Source organism: Bacillus rossius, chromosome 6 (assembly GCF_032445375.1).
Source record: "Bacillus rossius redtenbacheri isolate Brsri chromosome 6, Brsri_v3, whole genome shotgun sequence".
NCBI lineage: Eukaryota > Metazoa > Arthropoda > Insecta > Phasmatodea > Bacillidae > Bacillus > Bacillus rossius.
Genome location: NC_086334.1, coordinates 47,945,267 through 47,956,286, shown reverse-complemented (window position 1 = coordinate 47,956,286; position 11,020 = coordinate 47,945,267). Strand labels below are relative to the sequence as shown.

At 36.8% G+C, this 11,020-nt stretch overlaps 1 protein-coding gene across 1 annotated transcript in view; it reads right to left on the bottom strand.

The window, feature by feature from the left end:
• The window catches only part of LOC134533156 (molybdenum cofactor sulfurase 3), a 36,765-nt gene continuing 25,745 nt past the window's right edge, over nucleotides 1–11,020 (bottom strand). Inside the window, exons 8-10 of the mRNA XM_063370513.1 lie at nucleotides 9,163–9,278; nucleotides 5,381–5,485; nucleotides 1–5,301 (exon numbers count right to left, since the gene is read on the bottom strand). Coding sequence (XP_063226583.1) covers nucleotides 5,110–5,301; nucleotides 5,381–5,485; nucleotides 9,163–9,278 — 413 coding nt within the window. The 3' untranslated portion in view covers nucleotides 1–5,109. The remainder of the gene's footprint in view (nucleotides 5,302–5,380; nucleotides 5,486–9,162; nucleotides 9,279–11,020) is intronic.

The following is an 11,020-nucleotide window of genomic DNA, read 5'->3' as shown; positions in this document are numbered from 1 at the left end:
AAAGTGAAACAAAGGTGCATGTATTATCTTAAGTTTTATCTTCTAATGCTGGGTTGGCCACAACTAAATTTTCTAGAGTCTATCTCACATTGTATTGCGTCAATGAAATGATTCTTTTTTGTTAAAAATCTGCGCAACTATACTTCCTGGAGCAAGGATACTCTCATAATTTTATTTTCTTCCTTGTTTAGGAACTTAACTAGCCTTTCAATTAGGGATGGGGCGACCGAATCCAATATCCGCCGAATCCTAGGGATTCGAAGGTTCGGCGGGTCTGATATAGGATTCGTCAAAGGATTCGGTTGTTTACTATTTACGGGGAAAAAATTCAGTAAAACTTGCTTACGAGGTCCCGCATGGTAGGTTTTTCCGTATAAAGCGTTTAAATTGCCCGAGGTCTCATCATTTACGCCATTAAATGTGTGATATAATGTCCGTTAAAATTTTTTCTGAAACTTCCTGTCTCAAATAATGGCCCACGTAAATATAAAGAAATGACAAATGAACAACATACGAAGAAATATGGATGATGTACCATAACTACAGTACAAACCCAATAGTTATTTTAAGATAATTACCATAAAAATAACTATTAAGATTCTTTGTAGAATACCATAATTACTACAGAAGCATGATAGCTACCATATTTGCACTATAGTTACCGTAACAACTGAGATGTATATTTACCGTGATAGTAATGTATTATTTATTTATGACATATTAAATTAAAGAACATTGTTGGGAAAAAGAAGGATGTTAAACTTTGATATGTAAGGTTGGCACATGTTGATAAGAAATAATGCAATCTGAAAGAATGCAGTACTACTACGAAAATTGAAAATGGTACTCGTGGATTTTTAGGTTATGGCAGTCTTTCGTTTTTCAGTAATATCGGCCGAAAATTAACGAGCGTACTGTATCGGAAGTCGGCAGAAATGCCGATTCAACTAAATATTGGCAAAATCGGCTTCTTCAATACAGCTCTACATTTAATGACATGAGTAAACATATTTCAGACTTCAGGATATTGAAAAAGACTTTAATTTCCATGTAGGTTTATTGTGTGTATGTTTTTTCGCAAGTGTAAATTGAATGAAGTAAAATGCTTTTATTTTTATTACTTTCAATTGATTAAACTTTAATGACCAGTTACAGATATTTATGACACTAATTTTGAGGTTAAGCAATTTTACTAAAGCATTCCAGCCAAGCAGATTGCCAGCGAGAGACGCTTCTCTTTTGCTGGAAACACTATCTCCAATCGTAGAGCTAATTTAACTCCTGAACGTGCAGAACAAATTATTGTTCTGCATGATAGATTAAAGAACAGAATTTAATACTCTGTGACAATCTCTCTCAGAATTATTGTGCTGAAAAGTGGAAATGTTGAAACAACATGATTTTTGATGCTAAGTTTGTTGAAGCTCAGTAAAGACTCCAGAAAAATTGACAAAGATGAAATTTTTCCAAAGATCATACTTGGTTATGTTAGTTGGATGATATCAGTTACTAATTAACCAATGGAAACAGGTAAGATTCAATGGAAAAAAATATTTTTTTTATGGCAGTGCAATATGTAAACACACTCTGTAATTAGTTACCCAAAATTAATAAGCCCACTTCATTTTAATACTTTATTCCAACATTATACTAAGTTTAAGATAAAAATAATTTCCCAAAAGTGAAACTGCACACAAAAGCTCGAGCTAGGCTCGAAGTAAAATTCTTAGGCTCGCAGACCTCTAGCTTATTTATAGAAAAAATCCTAACTGCTAATCTGTACTAAAACTGAAATTTCTCACGAAAAATTTTTTGTCTTTACATACACTTATACCAGAAATGTACCAAACTACATGTGATAAAAGTCAAGGGACTTTTAGTGCAAGCAGAATACATCTCACTTACATTAGATATGTGGACATCATCTATTAAAAGATTCAGGTTTGGGTTCGAGATTCGGCAATTCCAGTCAAGGATTTGAGTTAAGATTCGGATTCGAGGAAATCAGGATTCGCCCCATCCCTACTTTCAATTCTCATTTTCTATTTTATTAGGTTAATTTCATAACACAAGCATTCCTGCCTTCCACAAGGTTTATTTCATGTACATATTTTTTGTCCTTCCTCCAGTTTTATTGACAAGTAAAATACATGTCTGCACATAATCCTTAACCACCCAATGGGTTACGATTCTTGTTGTCCCAAACATCCTGTTTGTTTACTGCATAACCAACACACAATCTCACACTCCCACCCATTGCCATAGCTGCCAACCTAGATATTTTTCACCACAATGTATTACATTACAAAGACTGAGGGACATGGTTAATGGCAAGCCCTCAAATGTGAAATACAATTGGATGATGCCTCAGTGACCCATATAACAAGACAGTTGAAAATGTATCCCATTTTAACGATAATTCGGACCACTTTTAGCATTTGATGCGTGTACCTGTCATTGTCTACCAAAGGAGAATCAAGGTTTTTATTTATTAAACTGGAAGGCATAGTGGGCGACTGCTTACAATTCAATTTTTAAAACATGTGTACCGTATTTACTCGCATATAGGTCGCCATCGCATATAAGTCGCACCCATAATTTGAGGTCTTGAATTTGGTATTTAAGATTACCCCCCCCCCCCCCCCATATAGGTCACACCGGTAATTCATTACACATACACATTGCACCACAGTAAAAAAAAAAATTTAAAAAAAAAAAAAGGGCCGCAAATTGATGGAAATTTACCGTCAATAGCACGCCGTGCGCAGAGAAAGGTCATTGTACTCAATCAGCTGTTGTTATGGCGCGGCGTAGCCGCCGGCTGGCTCTCTCTGTTCTCTGAGTTGCGCTTGCGCAGTATAACTCACTCTATGCTCCGCCCAGACTCGTGACGACCTTCCATCAGCAGCCAGCCAATAGATGCGAGCTTAGCGGAAAAAAATATAAGCTCCACCTCCCGTGTACCAGTTTTGTCCAGTTCTAATACCAGTTTATTGGTATATGCACTAGTTTTCTCGCTGCCGTGACATGTTCAAGTTTAAGTTCATCTTGATACCAATAATTAATTAATTAATTACGATCCCCAGAAATAAATTGTTAGTTTGAAAAATATGTGTCAACTGTACAATACTTCCGAAATTATAAAATACGTATAAAACAGTTACCAAGACTCCGTTCATTTTATCTTGTGAAGTTTGTCTCTTACCAGTATTTCGGCTAAGTTGTGACATAAATACAGTATCAGAACTTAACAATCAGCCACGTTTATACATTCGTGAGTTTACGTTTTTCCCTCGTGCATTTTAGATTGTCTCCTGCTATAATTACTCGGACTTCTACACGCACAGGCTTAAATTATTACATGTTTAGGAATAAAAGCAACTTTTCATGTTATAAAATATGAATATTTTGCGATTTAAAATGTTCATTGCCGACTATAAACGTTACGTTTTTCACGATGTTTTTAGGCCTACTAGCTAATCTTATCTACTCTTAAAGTACCCACAGTATTTTCTGGTTGTTTATGGTTGTTACGTGATGTAAATAGCAGGATGGATTTGATTTTTGAGACATAATTCACATGAAAGTATTGTATTGAACTAAATAGGCACTAAACGGGACCTGAAGAATATAGTGCAAATAACGGGAAAACGTAAATACGGGGTTTCGTTGTATGTGTACATTGTAAATAAATTTGCCTATACCTATATAAACTTCTTTTTTGCATTTTAAAGCAAAATATTGCAAAAAAAAATCAACAATTTTAAAAAATTTTTCCTCACATATAGGTTGCACTTCATTTCCCCCCCGTCAAATCTGGTAAAATTGCCGCGACCTATATGCGAGTAAATACGGTATTCACGATTGTGTTGAAACCAGTGAACATAGGGTTAGAAGTCATGGACCTTGTACTCTATAACAGTTACTGGCTTAAGTGAAACAATGATAATACTAATTCAAGCTGTATGCTATACTTCAAAACATTAAAGTTTGGCTTTTGTTAAAAAAGTTATTTAATGTGAGTTTATGTTTTGAGTCACCATGAAAAATGCTGCCAAATTATGTTTAGGAAAAATAACTTTATTGTAAATTGATATAGTATTTTAATTTATTGGAATTTAATACTTGGAATCATTTTTATTACCTTGTTTTATCGCATAATCGTCACCAATATTTTAGGGCATCAAAATTTGGATTAAAAAATCTCTCAAATAAACTTCGCATGATGTTTTTGGTCCTGCTATTAGATTCTGAGCACTTTGTGTAGGTAATTTTTGTATAAAACTATGTATTTTAAAGTAGAAATATAATATTTGTTGAGACATTACCAATTATTTAATTAACTGAAATACGAAGTTGTCTGATGTGTAAATTTTCTTTTAAAGACATTTTTAAACGTTAACAATGTTTGTCTGCGTTGCTGTGGTGTACCGCTTGTAAAAATATAGCCAGCGCTAGTTGGCATCATTCATGTTTGATTATGTTTCTTCCCGTATAGAGCGCTCACACGTAGTCGAATATCGATATTGATATCTCGCTGATTGCATGCAATGTGCACACTCTGTTGATGCCCGCAATCTTTCGTGGTCTTTAGTTATGCATTAGTTCAGGCTCGCAAACCAGATTTAGTTTTTCTATTTTAAGTTGAAGAAAGGTTTTTGTTGCACAACTTATTAATTTAACTGTTTGGCGTGCTGTTTAAATAAATGTACTTTCCGTGGGTGGGTTTTGTTTTTATGAATAACTTTACCTAACAAACCAAAAAAAAATTTTGAATAAAAATAGCACCCCTACTTTTCAAACTTCATTTTGGTATAAAATGTGTGACAATCATGCAATACAACACGGTAGTCATAAACATTCAACAAAACATCTTTGAAAAAACCTGGAATTAGTATTACCAGGATAATGGCCACCCTGCACTTGCTTATTTTAAAATATTTTAAATCAAAATCAGAGCTTAGATAACATTAGGTCAAACAGTAAAATATACAGTATATAACAGTAAAACAATAAAATATACACAATATTATTTACATATATAACATTTTGATACTTTTAAAAATACTAATACTTTCTTTACTAAAATCTAAAATATACCTAGTGGTATCACAAAACTTGTACTTTTGCTCCCACTTGTATGTTATAAGATGGGTTTTCACTGCACTGCTGTGTGAAATACACTCCGAACCTCATCTTTCCTTGGAGACAAGCTGCCAGTGTCCGTAGTGGCTCCACTGTTTTCTCACCGGTCGACTGGTCGATGCATATCATTTGGCATCGAGTACACAAACCTGCCGACTGAAACACGTGGTTATAATTATTATAATATCAGCATGAAAGAAACTATGACTATCTGACAGCAACAATGTAATTTTACCTTTAATATAGCATCACCAATTCGAACTTTCTCCCAATCATGCTCTTCAAATGGCATACCACCATAAACCACCAGGTTACATCTGAATCTATGGAGCAAACTCTCCTGCAAAAAAAAAACACATACAAGTAGCTTAATAAATAATAAATACGTGTGTGTATGCTGACAGCACACAGTTCATTACAAGGATGTAAACAGACTGTATATAAGGGCTGTTCGACAGTATGTTGTTTAACCCTAGAACTATGTCTACCAGTATTCAATATCAATCACTAAAGTATATGCTTTAAAAGCACATATATAATTTTTGATTGTATGTAGCCTTTTTTCATCCTGTCAATTTTTGTTGCATGTTGCGTGCACATCATAAAAATTCATTCTCAACGTTTTTTTTTTTTTTTTTTTTTCGTAATGCACCTAAAGTATAACCTTACCTCACTTACATACACACACTTGAAAAAGTTTATAAACACAACTATTACTAATATTCACAATAAATAAATGTTTTTTTTTTATAAATATATGGACCAGTTTTCAATATCAATTATGAAAGTACGAGATTTAAAAGCACATGTAATTTGATTCAAAAGCACATGTAATTTTTTTATGTAGCCTTTTTTTCATCCTATGTAAATTTTGTTGTATAGTGCATGTGCATCGTAGAAATTCACTCTCATAATTTTTTTCATAATGTGTTTATAAGTATCACTTCAAAAAATGTATAAACAATTAAATATGGTTATGAAATTATTTAAAACAATGTGCAAAACCACAAAATATTAAAGGCAAAGTAATTTAGGATACTACCCTCCCAGGCTGCTTTGTCCTCGTCTGCCATAACATGTTTTCATTTGCACTCACCTTGCCTCCACAACTAGTCTGGTGTCTGCATCGTGCAACCAATACTGGGCCAGACATTGTACTAGATAAGATAACTGATGAAACAGCTGTCAGCTAGGTGCTCACAAATTAAGTCAGACCGACGTCATGACCCTTGCCATACGATCATCATGACAGTGATCACTGCCACTAAGGTAAGCGGTCAAGCACTTTTTAGAAAATGGTTAAGTATTTTAGAGCTTACAAATAATTTTAAAAAAGGTAAAGCTGAAAATACAATAGTCAGTCACCTTTGTCCATCACGTGATGTTCAGCCAATCATATGGCCCAAAAAATTCCTTACGTTCATAGCTTGGTTAATTTCATAATTTTTATGGACGGATGGATGAGTTTATTACAGTAAGTCCTCTATTTACGTCGTACCGATTTACGTCGTTTCGGATTAACGTCGCTAATGTTTGAGTACTCATGTTTCAATTTAAGTTGTTGCCAATTCACAATAACGTCGTTTACAATGACCGTAAATCTTTATTTTAACCAAAACACTGTATATAATTCGTTTATAATTCTTTGTTTCCTTCGGTAGTTAATTTATGCTATGTAGCGTAAGCTACACGTTCACCGCCTTATCATACATCATGAGGGATGCTTCTTTCTCTTATGTACAGTATGTACTATATATCTGTTTTTATATTTCAGTCAATAAAGGTAATAAAGCAGCTGGTTAAATAACCATTCTATAAAGCTGAGAAGTACTAGTTGGACTTGTTTCCCACACTGTCGGTTGTCATTTGCTGATAAAATTGCCTGTTGTCACGTCTGTATGCCAGCGCTTCCGGCCGACCTTGGACCGTGGCCGGCCGGTGGCATGAAACATGGCTCATTTGGCGTAGTTTCTATTTACGTCGCGGTTTTCAGGAACGTAACCCCGACGTAAACCGAGGACTTACTGTACCTCCAAATGGTTGCAAGGGTTTTGCATGTCAAATTTTATGATATTACTGCAGACTTGCCAACCTTTACGATTTTTTCGTAAAATGTAGGAAAATCACGTCTGTTTTATGATTGTACGAGGATGTCTGCATTTTTTACGAATTTTAAGTACGAGACGTTTATTAAAACATGTTTTTTCCGTCTGTCTTAAATGTTTTATTGTATGGTTTGTGAAAGCTGTTGCCATGTGATTTTGCTGTGGAAACGAGTGCGGTAATTGAGTTATATTATTGGTCGAAGGCCAGCGAACCACGTAATTTGTTGTTCAATTGTATATCCTTCCTTGTTGGCCGCCTGAGTTACATTGATGCACTTACAACCAATCACGAACCAGTTTAAATAGCATTTTTAGTTTGGCAATATGGTGTCGTGCATAAGCTTATGTCAGTTAAAGTTGAGCCAATTTTGATTTTGTTTATTACAGGTTAGGAAACAAATGTATTGCATGTTTTTAATAAAAACGTGTTATGTGCACAATTAACAGAAGTGGAATCAAGTGAAGAAGAAAATGCATTATTCTCAGGCATTTTGTGATGCATACACGCGGGATTTTCCGTGTATTCTTAAATCAAGCAAGGGAACACAGTTCACATTTTTTTCAGTGTGTAGATGCGACATCAACATTGGGCACGGCGGAAGATATGACATCAATCTCCACGTGAACTGTTCAAAACATCTTGCAAATGTTAAAAGTGTCGCAGTCAGTTCAAAGGTTAGTGATTAGTTCGCTAAAAATAACAGCACAGACAATGCTGTAATACGTGCAGAATGTATGTTTACAAACTTTTTGGTTGAACATAATATTCCTTTAAATGTTTCGGATCACGCCGGCCCGTTATTCAGAAAAATGTTTTCAAATCCTGAAGTAGCAAAAAAAATTTGGTTGCGCAAGAACAAACTCGACTGCTTCGTGAAAGAAATGGCAATAGATGCAACTATAAAATTGTTTGTATTTACAAACTGTGGCATTTTCAGTCGCGACCGACGGCAGCAATGACTCTGAATCCAAATTATATCCACTAGTAGTAACATTTTGTGATGCAAGTTTGAAAATGATAGTGTCAAGGTTGCTTTCATTGCCAGTACTCCAGGGAGATTCTACTGAAAGTTAACTGATATCAGTGTATATTGTAACAAAGGTACAATCTGTTGATTTGTAGGGTACCACAAGGAACGAAGTTTTTTCTTTGATGTGATACTAAGCAAAAATGTTTCCATAATGGTAAATAATGAGAATGATTGTTGGTCTGCAATGTTATTGTATGTTAAAACGATTACATAATTTCGATTTCTAGAAAAAATGTGATATCATGAAAGTTTATTAATTTTTTCAATTGCCGCGAGCAGTTTACGCGTGTTACATTATTTTTTATGTATTTTACTAATTGAGGGTTTCAAAAGTTGGCATTTCTGCCAAGGTTTTGAAATTTTTTTTAAATCTTCAGATGCCTAAATAATAATTTTTTAAATTATTTTTGAACACATTTTAAAGTATGTGTTTCTAAACTATGTATAATTGTCTGATTCACAAAAGTGTAATCATTTACGCATAACTGAAAATGTTGAATTAAAAAAAAAAAAGTGAGAGGTAATGAGGTATTTAAGTGTAAAGCTTACATAATTGTCAACCTAATCTAATTGTACAAGATAAATTTCCTCCAAAATTTAAGTTTTCTGAACAGTTGGCAGCATATATGAGGGAAAATTTTATGATGGATAAATGGAGTGTTGTAAATCGCTCTATGGCCAACATACAAACGGATGAAGGGCAATGGACAGACGCAACTGGCTATAGTAATTCTGGATTTAGAGAGATTGGTGAACAGCTCCCCAATGGAACACCAGGTCTTTAAAATATATTGCAATTTTTGAGAAATGAAAACTGGCTCTCTCCTTTGAAAGAGCTGTGAACTAGCTGCATATTGTGTGTTGGGCACACATTATCTCACTTTGGTACAGTCAGAATCATCTTCTATCTTCTCTCCAAGCCAGTCAATGGTACGTTGATTGAGAAGCAGAAACTGTGCTTGATTGGACAGTGAGAGTGATGGTTTCTGGTCACCACCTGTTAACATGCATAAATAAACAGTGTACGAAGTTTGGAAAGTTAGCTTAAAACACCTCCCCAGAATAAGTATAGATAAAGTGACAGGTTATTTGAATATACATAATAGCAAAGAACATACATAAAGTTGCAATACCGGTTAAAGCAGCGTGTCTTCAGAGTTTAAAAGTAAAGTAGAAAGATACACATATTTTGGCAACTCATGAGTTAAATTCTTTTAACAGACCTCTATTCAATGGTGTTTGTTTTGGTCTACGACTGTATAGCTGGCCCTCAGATTGAATGAATAAAAAAATTAGAAATTTTACTATGGCTTATTTTCATTTTTAAAATTTATATTTTTGTTCCTAAAAATTGTATTTTTATTAATATTGTTACTAATCGTGCACTAAGTGTGCCAGGTTCGGAGCTGGCTGACGGCCCTGCACTGCCACTAGCATCACACGCCGATCACGTGCCGTCCACTGACATGCCACGCGTGCCTGGCCGGATTACAAGGATCGACGCTACACCCTCGCCCCTCCGCTCCCTGCACATCGTCCTGCCTCGACGCTGTCATCTATCTCTGAGCGGCCTTGGGAATGAATGGACGCCACCCTTCTGGACTGTTCGGGCGAAGGGTCGGTCCGGGATGACGCGACTCGTCACAGCTGCTCTCGTAGGTTCTGGAAGGACAACCCACTAGTATTCAAGCAGCGACGCTGGCCTCCTAGGCAGTTCCGAGTGAGTTCCGTGAGTGAAGGGAAGTGCGACATCGGTGAAGAGGGTGAGAGACCCCCCCGCCGAGAGTGGCGCAACGCGGAGTTCAACTAGATCGCGAGAGTGCGACTGAGTGGCGCGAGGCTGTGTGTGTGAGGACAGGCGCGAGGTAAGGGACGAACCACTGTTGAGCCTAGCTCCAGCGAGGAGTGTGAACCCAGGAACTTGACTGACATTGAGTGACTTGAGAATAAAAATTTTTTTAAGTGCCAGTGATTTATGATCGGGAAATTTTAAGTACAATTATTTATTATTGTGACGCCGCCGTCGGTGCTCCCTCTGAGAGCACAGGCTGTTATGTGACCTCAACACCTGAGCCAGTGTCAGTGCGCCGAACACGCCCGCGCGGGTAGCTTAGTGCAGTGCCTCGAACGGCGTGACGTCAGTCACGGCTGGCTAGGTGTACAAAGCGCCCGGCCGGGTGTGGCAATGCGCATATGTAATCCAGTGCACATGTAAATTATTTAACAAACAGAAACTAACAATTTTAATAAGCATAAAAATTGTCGTTAATTAATTAATGGTGTCATATGTTTCCGCTCACAAAACTGGCCGGCATCGCCTTCTCGCGCTCCGTCGTTTTTCCCGCGGGTTTTCCTCCCCTCCCTGGCCCGGTTGCCAGGGAGAGTCGTCAGTCGCCATCCAGCACTCGCCAGGGCCGGCAGCTCCACGCACGGGGAGCCTCCAATTTTCGCGCCAGTTTCCACGCTTAGCATCAATAAGTAATTATCTCCGAATCCTCTTTCTACAGCTCCCCGGTTGGCCCTAACCGGCCATACAACATATCGTGCGGCCCTTAGATAAAGTGTGCAACCCGACCACAGGTTTTTCAGCGTAATATGTAATTCTGTGTTTTTAGGCGGCCCGCCGAGGCGTCTGCGCCTCACGCTATAAAACCTCCCCACTGAGGATTAGAACTTTTCCCATGCAGGGCGGCATTGTGCCAAATGCGTAAATGAACTTACGAACGCTTCAACCCCTGG